The 17,401-nt window shown below is 34.9% G+C and overlaps 4 protein-coding genes across 9 annotated transcripts in view; 2 read left to right on the top strand and 2 right to left on the bottom strand.

Annotated features, from left to right (window-relative positions):
- LOC117223247 (carboxylic ester hydrolase) overlaps positions 1-5,345 on the top strand; it is a 20,988-nt gene extending 15,643 nt beyond the window's left edge. Inside the window, exons 6-9 of the mRNA XM_033475444.2 lie at positions 717-882; positions 2,206-2,396; positions 2,706-2,992; positions 4,405-5,345. Coding sequence (XP_033331335.2) covers positions 717-882; positions 2,206-2,396; positions 2,706-2,992; positions 4,405-4,612 — 852 coding nt within the window. The 3' untranslated portion in view covers positions 4,613-5,345. The remainder of the gene's footprint in view (positions 1-716; positions 883-2,205; positions 2,397-2,705; positions 2,993-4,404) is intronic.
- Positions 5,260-9,604, bottom strand: LOC117223248 (uncharacterized). Of its 6 annotated transcripts, none has more exons than XM_033475445.2 (5): positions 9,253-9,604; positions 7,546-8,001; positions 6,511-6,714; positions 5,675-5,915; positions 5,260-5,591 (listed from the first exon to the last, which is right to left on the bottom strand). In XM_033475445.2, exons 3-5 carry the CDS (start codon positions 6,688-6,690, stop codon positions 5,332-5,334), a joined length of 681 nt encoding a protein of 226 aa, XP_033331336.2. In that variant the 5' UTR covers positions 6,691-6,714; positions 7,546-8,001; positions 9,253-9,604; the 3' UTR covers positions 5,260-5,331. The 6 variants fall into 6 exon arrangements, with proteins under 6 accessions (XP_033331336.2, XP_033331337.2, XP_033331339.2 ...); XM_033475446.2 differs by having other exon boundaries at positions 7,558-8,001; XM_033475448.2 differs by having other exon boundaries at positions 7,590-8,001.
- LOC143259458 (uncharacterized) lies at positions 9,266-14,547 on the top strand. Its single transcript, XM_076521785.1, has 3 exons — positions 9,266-9,409; positions 9,528-9,767; positions 13,967-14,547. The coding sequence occupies exons 1-3, from the start codon at positions 9,266-9,268 to the stop codon at positions 14,495-14,497; spliced, it is 915 nt and encodes a 304-aa protein (XP_076377900.1). The 3' UTR covers positions 14,498-14,547.
- Positions 14,489-17,401, bottom strand: LOC117223233 (venom acid phosphatase Acph-1). The gene is made up of 6 exons (XM_076522268.1): positions 17,166-17,401; positions 16,885-16,989; positions 16,533-16,798; positions 16,263-16,419; positions 15,807-16,136; positions 14,489-14,997 (listed from the first exon to the last, which is right to left on the bottom strand). The coding sequence occupies exons 1-6, from the start codon at positions 17,262-17,264 to the stop codon at positions 14,806-14,808; spliced, it is 1,149 nt and encodes a 382-aa protein (XP_076378383.1). The 5' UTR covers positions 17,265-17,401; the 3' UTR covers positions 14,489-14,805.

Raw genomic sequence — 17,401 nt, 5'->3', positions numbered from 1 at the left:
GCGGTGCATATTAATTGCCTTCTTCCTTCTTAGGAATTATTGCAATCGAGGAACTTCTAATCATTGTAACTATGAAGAAAATTGTACGGCAATGGGTTAATCGAACGTTCCAAGCGACAAGATAGCAGCGTTTCGATGATTAGTTAAAGAATTAATGACAATTAATATTAGCGGAGAGGCGCAATGAAACGCATCAATTTATTAATGTCAGGCGAAGCCTTGCGCTGGAAAATAGTTGTGGTTAAGCGGCAGGGAAGCGTGTTGGCATGGTTGGAAGTGAAAGCGTACACAATGCGAACATTAAATCACCTGCATTGTCCTTCAAGGTGTAGCTTTGCATTCATTTCTTTTCCACGATGATTGAAACGAAACATTAAACACGTAAACGACCATTAAGCCACTGGGAGATTTATTGTTTCCTTCCTAAAACAGTGGCTCCTTTTTAAGGCAACTAATTTGAACTCCCCGAATGACCGCGACACAGATCTCGAGCAAGAATATTAGTCACGATATCGATCATTATTTATTATTTATTATTATTATTATTTACATAATCTTTCCATTCAAATTTCTTTTATTCACGAAGATTCCTAAATGTAATATGTGCTCTAAGAAATTCATCATGAATCATTGACTTGGTGGAACTTCACTGTGTTCAAAAATTGAAAGAAACCAGAGCATCGATTTAGTATTCAAGCTTTTATGATTTTTATCAGGTATTCGGCTACTGTCCAATGATACCATTTAGGCCAGTTGTCGAGCCTAAGCATCCAGGTGCATTTCTGACTGAAGACCCTGCAATCTCGTCGAGAAATGGTCGCCTGATGGACATACCATGGATGACAGGTGTTACGTCCGAAGAAGGATCGCTTGTCGTACCAGGTACTACGATTAACCGATTATCGCATTACTAGACTGCGGATTTTATGCAATTATGGCAAAACGGATAATCGAAATACACAGCAACGAAGACGACAGAAAAGTTTTAGAATTCTGTTACATTGTTTCCGATCTATTAAAAATATTAAAAGTGGAAACATATCTTTATTTAATTTTTGTTTCGCAGAATTGATGCAAACAATTTTTAGTTTGCATAAAAATCCACAGTCTGCGATATTAAAATAGATTCGTATTTAATTATAATATCCTTGTTTAGAGCATCGATTATCGAATGACTTTTCGGAGTGAAGGTAAACAAATTACTAGATCGAATATAGTTTTTATGAAATTATTTGTTTTCCTATTGTAAGATGCATGGTTTGTCGTAGTTGTTTGCGAATGAAGTTTAAAGATTGCTTCCTTGAATTGTTCAATTTTATCATTATTTTTTTCTATTGAGTCACAATAAAAAAGTAGTAGCGCGTAGTAGTAGTAGTAGTAGTAGTAGTAGTAGTAGTAGTAGTAGTAGTATTTTTAATGTGATACAAAGCAGTTATTTGTGTGTGCATAAAATTCGAAGGTTGATTTAGAAAGCGTATTTGTAAAAACGACTTGCTTTGGCCATAACTTTATTGATCTGTGGTGAACAGTATTTAAATATGATGTACCTACATTAAAAATAATGAATATGAAGGAAAATTTAGGGTTTTCAATTAATCAAGTCTTCATCTTAAAAGTTGATCGATTAAGACTAAAAATTGAATGATAAGGACTTTTAAGTGACTTGATTAATTGAAAACCCTAAATTTTCCTTCATATTCATTATTTTTAATGTAGGTACATCATATTTAAATACTGTTCACCACAGACCAATAAAGTTATGGCCAATGACTATAAATGACTAAATGATTAATGACTATAAAAATATAATATAATATAATATATATATATATTATATATTATATTATATTTTTATAGTCATTAAGACTTCATCTTAAAAGTTGATATATATATATATATATAATAAAATAAATATATATAATATATATATATATAATATAATAAAATATTAATTTAATATCGCAATAACTTGCGAGATATATCAGCAGATTTTCGATTTTGAAGAAAATATGGAAAAGATTCAAGGGAATGAAGACTCAACTTGTTTCTTCTATTATTTTTTATTAGTGAAGCATGTTACGTTGCTACTGTCGTATCACGATTACATTATTATTTATCCAGTTGCATTTAATAATTACATTTTATTGGTCAATTAATTTCGCCTGCGTAATTTATCTGAAACACATGTAAATCGAATTTCGTTAGGGCTATACACACGCCGGAATGGAGCATTGGTGAAAAAATTGAATGACGATTTCCTAAATATTGCTCCCATAACGCTGCTGTTTGGACAATCGTGTCCTACGAAGGAGACAAAACGGATCGCCACTGAAATTCGAGAATTTTATTTCGGCAATTCACCCATCGACAATTCCACGCGATTCAAGCTCATCGATGTAAGTACGACACTTATCGAAGTTTGGTTTAACGAGATTTATTAACATTAAAAATCGACGTTATGGCAATTCTTACTTTACTTTCTCACTTTTTACTTACTCACTTTATTTTCATAACGTTATTTCTTTTGGAAATATCTTCCTCGAAAATGTAAAAGATTTAATTTTCAAATATTCATACACAATAAGGATAGTTATTACAATTTTATGATATCCTAAAATATAAAAAAATGTTAATTCTTAAATATTTCTTATTAAAATAATATCATTATTGTTGTTATTTATTGTAAAAATATTATTGATTTATAGATGTATAGCGATGCTTGGTTCGCTCACGCCGCTGATAGTTCAGTGCACGACTATCTTGAGAAGCAGTCATCCCCGGTTTATTACTATTACATGAACTATCGAGGAAGTGCATCGTTCAGTATAATATTTGGTGACCCAGACAACGATTATGGAGTATGCCATGCCGATGAACTACAGTACTTGTTCCCAGTCGGAGAACAGTTGTTTAAGGACATACCGCTCAGTAAAAACGATGAAAAAATGATCAACATTATTACAGGTCTCTGGGTCAACTTTGCTACCACTGGGTACGTGTTCGAAACAATTGATAAACTTTTTTTTCGCGAGCATCACCTGGAAAAGAGTGATTCCTGAGGTCATTCGAAGTAACTTTTTCCTTAATGAAAATGCAATCCGCAGCTTGGTTTACGAGTTATTAACGAAAAGTACTGACCAATGAGAAGCGAGCTCGCCTAACGCTAGGCGGCCGAGCCAATGAGCGGAACTGGGCCTCGGCCGCCTGTTGACTCGGCTTTCCTCGCACCAGCCGAACTCGCGTCTCATTGGTCACTGTTTTTCGCTAATAACTCGTAAACCAAGCCGCGGATTGCATTTTCGCTAAGGAAAAAGTTACTTCGAATGACCCGAAGAATCACCCCTTTTCGGTTGTTAACATAATTATGGGACAGCCTGTATAATTCTATGCTAAACAATCATTCTCAATTAAATACAATTTACGTTTATGACACGACCCTTAGAAGTAAATGTTCTCTTTAACAGAGTTCAAAATTTTGAAACATTGCGCCCCTAAAAGTTTCGAATCTATGAATGATTCAAATTTGACTTGTCACGACTAGTTAGAGTAAAAGAGAACTTTTTCAAAAAAAAAGCATATCTCGTATCTTCAATCAAAACGTGGCCAGATTGTGGTCTCAAGAATTATACTGGATCACACAAAGCTTGCTCATCGATACCTTCTCAACAGAGAAGAACCACCAACATCATGCAACACCACCCTACCAATGTAACATATCACCACCCTAACAACAACATAACACAAAATCCCCTTTAAACAACATTTTTAAGAACAAAGAAACGATCTGGAACCCACTGCATTATCTAAAATAGACACAACTGTAGAGGATGTTAAGAAATTATGTCACGGCCGTTACGATGTGATTTCTACACCTTCGGATCGGTGGAGATTTTGTAAAAAAAAGTTGTCGCAAAATTGACCTTGAGCATGATTTTCAAGATACATTCCGTATCGTAGTACAACGCGGACGAATTTAAGTATGAAAGAAAAGTATCATGAAAATGAAACAACCACAAAATTTCTTTGTACTTTAACGCCAATTTTTAAGAGAACAGGTCTTTTTTGACCCGTGGTTCCTTCGAGATTATTTCACCCACTTTTCGAGAACTATAGGATGCAGTAATAAAAAAATTTGACCTTGAGAATCATATTCGAGGTAAATTTTGCGGCAACTTTGAGTCGCTGTTAATTATAATCCACTCGGTGGTTTAAATTAAACGATGAAGAAAGGAATTTTAGTTTGAATCCACAGGAAACTCACACGTTAACGCTTTTTGTATCAATCACATATTTTTAATTCAAGATCTGATCTTACACTGTTATGTTCAATGTGTGACGGATGGATTTATCACGACGTAAACATTCGAATAACTTGTAACTTAATTGTTAATAATTAATTTTCAGCAACCCCACGCCCGAAGTATCGAGAGATGTTCCCATTAAATGGAAACCAGTGAGAACGGAAGCCCTCGAGTATCTTCGCATAGGACAGGACCAAATCGAAATGTCGGCGAACCTTAACCAAGAGAGAATCAATTTCTGGAAAAGTTTGCCGATACGGCCTGATTTGATCGACAGCGACAAAGGAGCACAACAAAAGGACGAATTATAAAAGTTGCTTAGAAACTATGAAACTAAACGAATAACTGACGTTATTTTCAAAAATATTTTCGTACCAAGAATTCAAAATGTAACGATCTAATGAAGATATTTAAATGAATTTTGTAAAAAAAAAGATGTGCGAAGACGCGGAGTTGATATTAATATCGGCCGATTGTGTACTATATTAGATTTAACGTTTTCATTAATTGTATTAGTTAACCTTCGGTCTACGGGTCATTTTTAGCGTACTTTTAACCGTCATCTAATTACTCAATTTACGGAAATTAAATTTTAAAAACTGCTGTTACGCTAGGAACAACAGAAAGGACGATAAATCTACAAGAATAATTCTCAAAACTATATTTTGAACAATTAATAAATGAAGTTGAAAATTATTAGAATCATCGTCAATTGTATAATTGTTAGAATGGTCCGTCGTCGGAGGGTTAAACGACATAGCATCTGTATTATGCAGTCCCATGGACGCAAACCTAGAGTATACAAACTCGCGTGTGCAATAATTGTGCAATAATTTCTCACAACTTTATCAGTTCGATAAAATCGCAGCGATTATATCACAAATTCGTTATTACATATTGTTGACACCTGTTTTCAGACAGTCTTGATCGGAGCAATTAAATTAAGAGACAGACGACGTAATTCCAAAAGGTTATTTATAATAATAGCGTAACGTCGTGAACACGAATATACTGCGAATAAATAAACAAATTATCTCTTTTTCACTTTCTTGTTCTTCTTGTTCTTCTTCTTCTTCTTATCATTCTTATTCCGTCGTTTCGGTGGTTGTTTAGTATCCTCGGCTGGAGGAATGATCAATGACACGACTCTAGGCGGCGGTGGCACCATCGCGATGCAAACCAGAGAATAATTCTCAGTCTGGCAAGTCTCGAACCTTTCAAAACTGCGATGCAACCAGCCCATGAATTTGTACGGGATTTCCGAATAAACTTCGAATCCCAGTCTTTCAGCTGCAAACGCGACGAGAGATCAGTGATGCAACCGCTTTACGGTACTTATAAAACCGGTCGCCTTTCACTTCGTAAAAATCTACCGATCGTTTGTGAAGCGTCGCACGTGAACTCCCCGACGCATCCGGCGTCCAGTTTGATCGCTCGGGCAATACAGGAACGCACCAACGAAGTACCAACGCCTCGTTTCTGGTGCTGTGGCTTCACGCACAGAAGGTCGATGTGAATCAGCTTCTCCGCGTCCACGTTTTCGTAAAACAGCGCCTCCGTTATAGCGTAATATTTCACATTCGCAATTTGACGAATCGCGTCCCCCTGACTTGGCTGTTCAAAGGACGTTCGAATTTCAATACACAGGAAATCGGCATTTCCTGCTTTGCTCAGAATATCAACCCCTTGTCGTACTGCGACGACTCTGACACGCGATGGAGATTTCTAGTAATAACCTGTTAAGTACGGACGCTGTTCCGTTCTTTTTAGTCTGAACAAAATTTTGATCTCTCGTCATCGGTATTTTTAAACGTTTAAGTAAACGTGAACACGAAATAAATGTAAATTGTCGGTTTTCTTCTTTGAAATGATTACAATCGAAAAACCTCTGATTATTGGAACTACGAAGAAAATAGTACGTTGGTTAACTCTTTGCACTCGAAGCGATTTTAACTCCAAATCTAAGATGGTTAAACAACTTACCATTTGACTTACTTAGGGCAATTTTATGCATACGAAATTCAGTCTTGCGACTCGTACAACAGTTACACTTTTAAAATAATAATGTAATAATATATATAATAATAATGTATAAATTATTTTGGAATGTGACACAACAATTTTTAGTTCAGTTAGTATTGCGACAATTGTTTCTGAAATTTTACGCGAAAGCATCGCAACCGCAAGATCACAGGCTGTTGTATCTCACCTTTAATTTGAGCTCCATTTGGTTTCTGTCTAGTTTCGACGCGATCAGCACGCCTACCATTTCATTACTCCCTTCTCGAAGGGCACAGAAACTAAGCATTTCCTGCATCTTGGCAAAAATAATGTTTATGCAAGCCCTGACGGACGCAACGTCCTCGACCAAATGAACAGCTTTGCACATTGGTTCCGATGAGCAAAAATGATCCTGAAACGTTCGAAGGAGTTTAACTGAAGAAACTTTCAAGAAATTCGGGTAATCATTATGATCTTTGAATCAGGGTAAAGAATTTCATGTACGCTTACCGACGAAAGTTAAGAAACATATTACAGAGTTGCATAGTCTTGGGTACAGTAAACCTACTTGACATGGGATACAAATTTGTATTGTATCAACGAAAATATTAATTTTATTTTTTTATAATTTTTCAATTTCTTACCTTTGTTTTATTTTCTATTTGTATTTATTTATTTTTATCTTCATTATCTTTTTCATTTACCGTAATTTCTCTAAGTAAAACAATTTTGCGATATAAACGATGTATTGTATGCTTCATTATAATATGCACTTTTAATTTAATAAGACGTACATTTATTAGAATATCAAATTTTAACTCAAATGTTAACATTTCTTAACATTTATCGGTACGTGCAACTTCTATGCGAAAATATGAAGAATTGAATACATAATGTAATAGGTGGACAATGGAAATGATTAATTATAGAAAGTTAATATAGTGTTATAAAAAATATTTGTATAACATCCGGATGCTTCATTGTCCACTGTCTTACATTGATCATCTGTCATTTAGCTCGAATTATTATATATATTCATATCATTCAATATTATATTGAATGATAATTATTATTGAATTATCTACCACCTCGAAATAATTCGAGCTAAATGACAACAGCTCTTTCTCTAAGCAGACAGATGATCAATGTATGACAGTATATATATATTCTGAATATATATATTCAATATAATAATTATCATTCAATATAATAATAATAATAATAATTTAATATCGTATCGTACAACGAAACGAACACGTTATCCATTAGTTGGCTTTTACTAATTACGTGTATGTAGACTGTACTTCGTGCAGTAATGTACTAGCATAAAGCGTATTGTTTGCATGAATTTGTCCAGACGGAGGCCGATGATTCGATAACCATTCGATTTTCTTTCCCACAGTGTAGCTGCGTCCAAAGACAGCGGATGTTTCAGCGGCAGGCTTCTCTTCAACTTACTTTCAGTATATGAACTGAGTTTACGTGGCTGAGCCATCTTTATTAATGTTTCGAACAAATTGATCAATACACTCGATATTTTGCTTTCATGATACTAGGTTAGCAAATTTGATGTCTTCGAATCTTGTAGGAACACTTCGACTGCAATTGACTTCCGCGATATGTTCACACGCGTTCGAATTTTTGTTTCCAGCCTCGTTCCAACAAGTGCAGATCGTATCAATTTTTAAACAAGATTTATCTGAAATTTAATAAATAAATAATACTTAATAATTATACCCTTAATGTTACATTCTCGAATTATTATTTTACTTTCGAATTATTATTTTACTGTTGAATCATTATTTGACTCTCGAATTATTTTTTTACTCTCGAATTATTATTTTACTGTTGAATCATTATTTGACTTTCGAATCATTGTTTGACTTTCGAATTATTTTTTTACTCTCGAATTATTTTTTTACTCTCGAATTATTTTTTTACTCTCGAATTATTATTTTACTCTCGAATTATTATTTTACTTTCGAATCATTATTTTACTGTTGAATCATTATGTGACTTTCAAATTATTTTTTTACTCTCAAATTATTATTTCACTCTCGAATTATTATTTTATTTTCGAATTATTATTTTACTGCTGAATCGTTATTTGAGTTTGGAATTATTATTTTACTGCTGAATCGTTATTTGACTTTCGAATTATTACTTTACTTTTGGATTATGTGTTACTTTTAAATTATTATATTACTGCTGAATCATTATTTTACTTTCGAATTATTATTTTACTCTCGAATTATTATTTTACTTTCGAATCATTATTTTACTGTTGAATCATTATGTGACTTTCGAATTATTTTTTTACTCTCGAATTATTATTTCACTCTCGAATTATTATTTCACTCTTGAATTATTATTTTATTTTCGAATTATTATTTTACTGCTGAATCGTTATTTGAGTTTGGAATTATTATTTTACTGCTGAATCGTTATTTGACTTTCGAATTATTACTTTACTTTTGAATTATGTGTTTCTTTTGAATGATTACATTACTACTGAATCATTATTTTACTTTCGAATTATTATTTTACTCTCGAATTATTATTTTACCGCTGAATCATTATTTCACTTTGGAATTAGTATTTTACTTCCGATTTAATATTGTTCACCGAATTAAAACAAAGTCTACATCTACCGATAGGTCTTTCGTCGTCACAAAGATACAAAGATCGTTTCGCTACAAGAAGGTATCCAAGGAGAGTCAAACAATTATTCAACACCGAGCCCGCCCCCTCTAGCTTTCAAAGATCTGAAGGCAACCAACGTCCACTATATTCAACCGTGAAGTAATTTCGCATCGAATCGAGTGATTGAATCAAAGGCTTTGAAAATTGTACGGTACGATCTTTTCGTCAAATGTCTCAAATCAACATTGATTTAAGACACTCTGTTCGTACCATCGAGAGGATACAACAAAATCTGAAATTTGTGTACCAGTGGATATAACATGGAGGCTCAAGGCGAAACCGACGAGTTCAGCTTACAGGTTGAAGCGCGAATGAAAACTCCGTTGGTGTGGGACTCGCCAGCCAACTGCACGATACAGGATCTAAAGGAGTCCCAATACGACGAAGTTCTACGTCTGATCAAAGTTTAGCCACGAAAACGAGCAGCGCATAACAGCGTACTGTCTCCTGTCGACTTTACTGTTCATTAAATTTATCAGCTTCCGTGGATCGCGACACTTCCTCAATCCAGTCGAAACGTAATACGATCAGATTCCGTATTTCTTTCAGCACCATTACTTTCGCGAGGAACCTATGTGCAAGGCGTGCGCACTGCTAGATGATCAATCATCCGTAAACGACTACATAGAGCTCGTAAGAACGTGGATGAAGGACACGACGAGCTTGGTCGCATGTAGCGTTAAATCCGGTCGCGTGATCGGCGTCGCTGTCACGAGAATAGATAGTCTTCCCGAAAAAACGGACGTGTACAACCGCGTACAGGCACGTATCTCAGCGACATCGCTAGGCAACATTCTAACCGGTATTAAGGGGCTATTCTAGCGTGAAGTGCGTGTTTTTTTTGTTTTTAACTTTGTCAGGGAATTTTTTGCAAAGAAACTATTATATTAGGTTGGTGCGGATTTTTAAGCGAATATATTAAACCGCATAACTTTTTTCAAAAGCTGTTCATTTAATCAAAATATGCTCCATTTGCTTCAATACACCTTTCCTAACGAGATTTTAATGCATAGATATGCCTGATCTTTAGAATCAATAAACTCTGATATGAAATTTTTCAGACTGTCTTCATTTTTATACCGTTTAGCCCGTAAAAACTGTTCTAAATGTTTAAAAAGCAAATGAAAGTCGGTTGGCGAAAGATCCGGCGAATAAGGTGGGTGCTGCAAAATTTCATATTTTAATTCATTTAACTTCGCAATTGTTTTGTACGACGTATGCGGCCGAGCGTTGTCGTGGAGAAGTATGTCGGTCATGTCGATTAACAAGTGGTGGGCGTATAATTTTCAATCTTTCATGCATTTCATCAATGTACCGGTAGTATTTTTCGGCTGTAATTGTCGCCCCAGTTCGAAGGAATGAGTAGTGAATTACTCCAGTCACATTCGTTTCCACCAATGCTTACAGAGCATTATTTTTCACAGACGTTTTGGGTCTTCCACGCGGTTCATTTTGTAAGGAAAAATCAGCAGACCGAATATTTTCAAACCAACACTGCACTTTTGAATCGTTAACAGCATTCTCCCCAAACGCCTGGTTTATATTGCGTGCAACTTTTGCAGCATTATTACCAAGTTAATACTCATATAAAAAAATTACACACACACACACAGAGGAATATCGGTTGAATTCGTATCCTTACGAAATTCAAAACAAATAACAAAATGGAACACTTTTGAGAAAATTTTCTTTGTTAAAAAGTAACTCCGACAATGGACAGTGCGACTATAAACGAGATTATGCCAAAAACAAAAGAACGACAAAAACAGGGAGACAAACGTCACATGTAAAGAAAATCCGATACTTCATATGCACCAACCTAATACCTTTTGCAGTCAAGTTGACGAGGTTTATATGTACGTTTTCCAACGATTTCAAATTTTTTGGAACAAAAGAAAAGTTAAAATTAGTGGCACTACATACTTTCGGACATAATCGCTTTTAAAAAGGTCGTCTTTTGGCATCAACGATTCCGCCATTCTGCTTGTTCGAAATAACAAAAAAAAAAGCGTGAGAGATCCTTAATTAGTATGAATTTGGTTATAGTAGATACTAGAACAAAAAAGAAAATTCAGTAATTAAAAAAGCGATAAAAAGATACAGTAAATTCTCCCTAATTAACGCTTAGATTGTACACAAAAATGGACAATTTGGAAAGGGGAGATATGATTATTCGAGCCTTGTGGTTCGTTTTTATAGTTACCGATTGTCAACAACTATAAAAATCCTCTTCCCAAATTGTCCATTCTTGTGCACAATCTGAGCGTCAGTTAGGGAGAATTTACTGTACTTTGAAATTCGATTATCGATTTTTGCCTGTTTCGTTAAACTTCGGCGGCCTAAAAAATAAAAAGAATAAACATTTTTTTGTTGATTCTAGTAGGGGCTATGGTCGAACATATACTAAATGCGTATTAAAAATTTGTAATCAATTGATCAATTTGTATTTAAGATATCATGGAAACCGTTCTGGAAAACATAGTCTCAAGAAAAATGCCTTTAAAGTTTAATACAATCGATAGTGATATAAGGTTGTCGTGTCCTTTAAGCAACCATAACTACGTTAATTTTAGGAGATGGTAAGGTTCCAGAGATGTAGTCTTGAAACTATATTCTCTGAGAATATGCAAAGAAAGAATATTGATCTTTTGAAAAGTCCACACTAGAATGCCCCCTTAAGTCCCGTACCATAAATGTCCTCAAAATAAATAAGAAAACTATACACATTTTGTCTTAATTAGATATTAATTAATCCGCGTTAGCTGTAAATTAGTTGTTAATGGTGGTAATTTGATTTTCAAACATCAATATTTAACTGCTGTATCCTATAATTACATTTTTACTTATAAATATTGTTAAAAGAGGATTTTTATTATTTATTCCATGCTAGTAAGACCACGTATATAAAACCTCATCATAAAATACAGCTATAACATGTAAAAGCTGTATTCATTCTCAAAAATATGACTCTTTGAAAGTCATTCAGAGAGATTAATAATTTGATAAAGTTGCATTTATTCTTGAGAATCTGAATCTTCCAGAATCTTCTAATTTGATAAACTAGCATTCTAGCATCGCAAGGTATTAGGGACCAACATTTGCAAAGAAATCATTAAACGACCAGCTTCTCTCGATGAACGTTTACAACACAATAATACTCCGACGCAACCAATTAGAAGTTAAAACGCTACCTATTAATAGTTATTTTATCTCTTATAATTTTATATTATATTTACATTATATTAGGTCTACCGGAAAGTACTGTCCGTTTTTTAATCGAAATATAACACAATTTTCATACATTGAATAATATTTATTGTAGACTATACTTTCCATCGTTACTTATGACTTCTTGCCAGCGTGATGGCAACTTGTAAATGCCATTTTTAAAAAATCATTTATTTTTAGAGGCGAAGAACTCAACTAGTGCTTGGTTGACATCGGCTTTGGTTTTGAATTTTTTTCCTATAAAAAGTTTTGCAAAGAGAGAAACAAGTGATAATCGGAGGGTGCTAGGTCCGGGGAGTATGGTGGATGTGACAGAATTTCCCAGCCTAGCTCTGCGATTTTCTGACGAGTCGCCAAAGCAGCATGTGGTCTGGCATCATCATCGGTAGCCATGTTTTCACGATCGCGTCTCACTTAATAATGACATGGGACATCTTTGTTTCAGTTTATTTAGGAGAGTACATGCGTGTAAATGCAATGATAAAGAGAGATAGTCATATATGTCTCGAATCAACATGTGCATATGGATTGAAACTTGAAGTGACACTATCGGACAGAACTTTCCGGTAGACCTAATATTATATTATATTATGTTTATAGTTTTATATTATACCTATTAATAGTTAGATTACATATTCAACTAATGATTATCACAAATCCTGGTCAACGCTAGAAATTGCTGACAAAATTATGACATCGTTCCATACATCGTCGTATGCGTACCAAAGTTCAAGAATGTGAACAACAAAAACAGATTTCGTAATTACAGTACAAAAATCGTAAGTCACAGATTGTGATAGTTCATATCGAAAATGATAATATTATTTCACGCCTCGTATGTTAATGGTTCTTCTGTCCATCAATAACTTTGGGTCCTTCCCCGATATTACGCACTCGTTGATCTTTGTTGCTTCATCTTGCCACTTGAGAAATCGCAAACTCTTCCTTCCCGAAACGCGTCGGACACTTTACGGCCGTTATGACTGTCGTAATCGTTCGTTTTTAAACTGTAATCGTTATTGCGAAGTGCTTGATTTTTTCGAGAACTCTTTCAGCTTTTTTAGAAATGCAGCTAGGGCAGTGGAGCCGATTACTGTGGGATATTTCTGCGCCTTTCATTTACTTTTGGATAGAGTTAATTTTATATTTATCGAATAAGGCATGTTAAACATTTTTATTCTTTCATTTTGTTTATTTTTGAATAAAAATATTTGGTATATCTTATTTGATAAATGTAAAGTTGATTACGCCCTAAAATAAATCAAAGTTGCAGCAATTGGTCACCCCACAGTAACCGACCGCAGAGCTGATAAATAGATATAAAATATTTATATCTATTTACAAACCTATTACGTGCGAATCAAAATAGTCTTTTTAACCAGCTCTGCCTCAGTGCCTAACTCTGCTTCGTGTTTTTTTTTACCGTGTCCCTCGCATTTTCGCTTCCTACAGATGACATTTATTGATCCTATTTATTATTTCTATTTTCATTTTTATTTTCATTGTTGCTCGTCACACTCTACTTTTTGTCTTCTGCATAACAAACGGTTCTTTCCCATCGATCCCAATGAAACTAATGCTAATGTTACCATAGTTTTTATCATACGTCAAGTAATGCTAACACGTTAAAACAAAGCAACGATGTTACACTTTGTGAACATTTGCGTTTGATCGCACGGCAATATGATTTTTATTCTCGTTAACACTAACGAATGGTTCGCTGAACCTTGCAGATATTGGATGGAAGCAAATTAAACAGTATCATGCATTTGATGAACACGGTAATTCTGCAAACGAGTCCGTACGAAAAGCTCGGAGAGCCTGAGTACTTTCGCATCTATCTCCTCTGCGTGCATCCGTCTTATCGAGAAAGAAGCGTCGAAGTAGCATTGTTGGATGCGTGCGTGCAAGCAGCTAAGTCATTGAAGATTTTGGCGATCGGAGGCATTTTCACTTCCGGTACAAGCCAAACGAATGCGCGCAATGCCGGCTTTACGCTGTTCTCCGAAATACGTTACAGTCGATGGATCGTCGACGAGCGTGTAGTTTTCAGCGAACCAGGTCGAGGTAACTATTCGGCAGCTTTCATGGGTATGTTGGTACCAGTCGAAGATGAAAAGGAGGACCCACTGATTATCGCCGCATCTAGCATTTTCGGGAAGGGTGTATCTTTAAAGAGTTCATCTCGAATGACCACGCAGTTGAGTACGAGTGTCAGTTCAAAGTATTTGACGGTGGAATCAACGGAAAGCGAGCATTTTTAATGACAATTTAATGTATCTATACGAATAAACATTGTTGAGAAACGTACAAATGTGTAAACAAGTTCATACAAAGATGGTCTACAAAGCAAATTATATATATAGTTTATAATATATATATATAAACATGTTTAAGTGTATAAATATATTATACATTATTAGATGTATATATATCTTATCTTATATATTATATATATATATATATATATATATATATATATATATATATATATATATCTTAACTATCTTTCTCTTCATATAACTTATGTAGGTCATCTTTATATATATACATCTAATTAACTATTCCAATCTTAACTATCTTTCTCTTCATATAACTTATATAGGTCATCTTTTGAAAGATAATCCCACATTGAATGTATTTCCTTGTTGGATGGTAGAACGTCGTTCACCAACTCTTTATATTTATCGAACGTGAGAACTTCGTCGTGGTCGTTGAACTTATAAGGTATCAACTCTGCCGTAACTCCGGTCCAAAGGAACAGCTAAAAATAAATTGCGTTACTCGATCCTTAATTATGAACTACATTGAAACGACAAATTATTTTATAAAGCATGAATCAACACTAGAACAACCGAGCTCCAAAACAGCCATTAGTTTGTTCGTGATCGCGTTTATCGAGACATCGCGCGAGTTTTATTAGAAAATGGTCCAGAATAAATAATTTTCCTTGAAAAGACCATCGCAATAAACGTTAAATAAAGAACAAGAGATTTGCCATTTTGATGATACGACGATAATGCCAAACCTCACACAAGTTTGGCGACTCGTCAGAAGCTGCTACAAATTGAATAAAACATATTATCATCCCCACAACACTCGTCAAATTTGGCACCATCGGATTATTACTTGCTCCGGACTTTACATTTCTTAAACGGTAAAACGTTTACTTCGAATGAGGATGTCAAAAATCACTTGGCACAAGTTTTTAGTGTGAAATCTTGCTACCACCAGTAAAGGAGGCAAAAGGTATCGGACCAAAATGGTCAATATACATATAATTCAATCAGATATTTGTACATTATAGGAAAATTGTCTTTTTTCATGAAAAGAAACGAAATTACTTTTTGAACAATTCAATGGTCTGTACGAGATCGCGTTTGAGATATTGCACGATTTTTATTAGGAAATAGAGCTGAACAAATAATTTTTATCGAAAACATTTTGACAATAATTGTCAAATATAATGAACGTAAAATTCGCCATTTTGATGGGTTTGATCGTTCTAGTGTTATCAGAATTTTCATTCGTAGCGTCTGAATTTTGCGTAGCGCAACATTCAAAATCAATTACCTTGACGAACTTCTTGCCAGCTTCGTCGCTTAGTTTTTCAAATATAATCGCGGTACCGTAATTTGGTAGCGCCGGTTCTGTGAAATTGTGAGCTCTCGCGAATCCAGCGATATTTGTCTCGTGTCCGCTGTACAAATAGATTTTCCGCGGTCTTTTGCGGCCCTCGTTCATTTGTATATTTTCGATAAATGTCCTGATGAGCGGGCCTCCGTTTAAACGTTTTAGTTGCGTCGTGTGTGAGCGAATTTCGTATTCGAGTATCACGATGGATTGCAAGGTCTTGATCACGTCCTTCGTACACCACTCGGGTATCGTCAAATTCATGCTTTTCTGTAAAATCAATTCGCGCATAATTAAAGAGACGTGAAAGTTGGAGAAAATGCTTCGGACACTCAATTGCTATTATAATTCCCCACCGGCGACTTAATAAATAAGTTAAGAAACGTCCGACTGTACCTGTGACGACAGGTTATTATAAATTTTGTACCCTCTTGTCACGTTCACTTCGGTTATTCCAGTTTTTTCACTCAGAAAGTTCAGGAAATCATCGTATTGCGAAACTTTCCTACGAATTTCTTCTAAATTTCGTACATTTTTTAGTGCTTCTAAATATCTGTGACAAAAGCATACATGCATTACAGAGAGTCTACATGATCATCTGTTATCCTTATCGATCGCTTGTAGGTATTCTTTTTGAGATAAGAGAGCACGGAATGTGACACTTACATTGTCATAAAATCGGGTTTCATCAAATAATCCACTATCTCCGGTATATAGTGTATTGGTATCGGCATCCATGGCATTCTTTTGTTCCATGCTTGCTCTGCACTTGGAGGGTAGAGTGCAGCCAAAACTAACTGTAGAGACATCTTTGTCCTGTCAACATCCGTACTCTGAGCGTACAGGTCAGTGGGATGGTAAACGTCTCCTAAGAATTTGTCATAGCGTTTTCTTAAAAGTTTTCCGAGATCATATTCGGTCACTTTTCCCATCTGAAAAGAGAATATCGTTAATTGTAATTCTGGTATAATTACATTTATAAACTTGTGTCTTATTCACACTTTTCTAACAATTATACATTTGTCAACTGTCCGAGTCCCATTGGTTCGTACACCGATAAATCGTTCGGATCTTTCGGCCAGAGTTCTTCTCTAATTGGTGTTCGTTCTCCATGTCTAAACAACTGGAAGAAAACGGAAAGTTCTATAAAACATGACGAGTTTATACGACGTTTTCATTTTCGTTTCAACCGAACCGTGGCGAAACAAGATTCGCATGACGTGGTCCAAAGAATGATAACATATCCAAGATAATACGTGGCAATTGAAACGATCGATTCAAAGTGAAGTACGTACTCACCACTTGCACCAGCTGCAGCTTTAATTCTGCTTTCACTGAATAGTGAAGTAAACCTGGTACACAGACGAGTAGTATTAAAATTAAATTCAAACGCTTCATGTTCTTGGAAGACAGATCTAAGTAGAAATGTAAGACTTCGTGACGCGAAGTCTGGAACGTTTCACCGCTAACTGTACGTATTTATGTAACGCGTACTATAGAACAGAACAAAAAGACATTATATAGATGGCTCAAGT

Source organism: Megalopta genalis, chromosome 5 (assembly GCF_051020955.1).
Source record: "Megalopta genalis isolate 19385.01 chromosome 5, iyMegGena1_principal, whole genome shotgun sequence".
NCBI classification, from domain to species: domain Eukaryota; kingdom Metazoa; phylum Arthropoda; class Insecta; order Hymenoptera; family Halictidae; genus Megalopta; species Megalopta genalis.
This window is presented reverse-complemented; position numbering and strand designations above follow the sequence as displayed.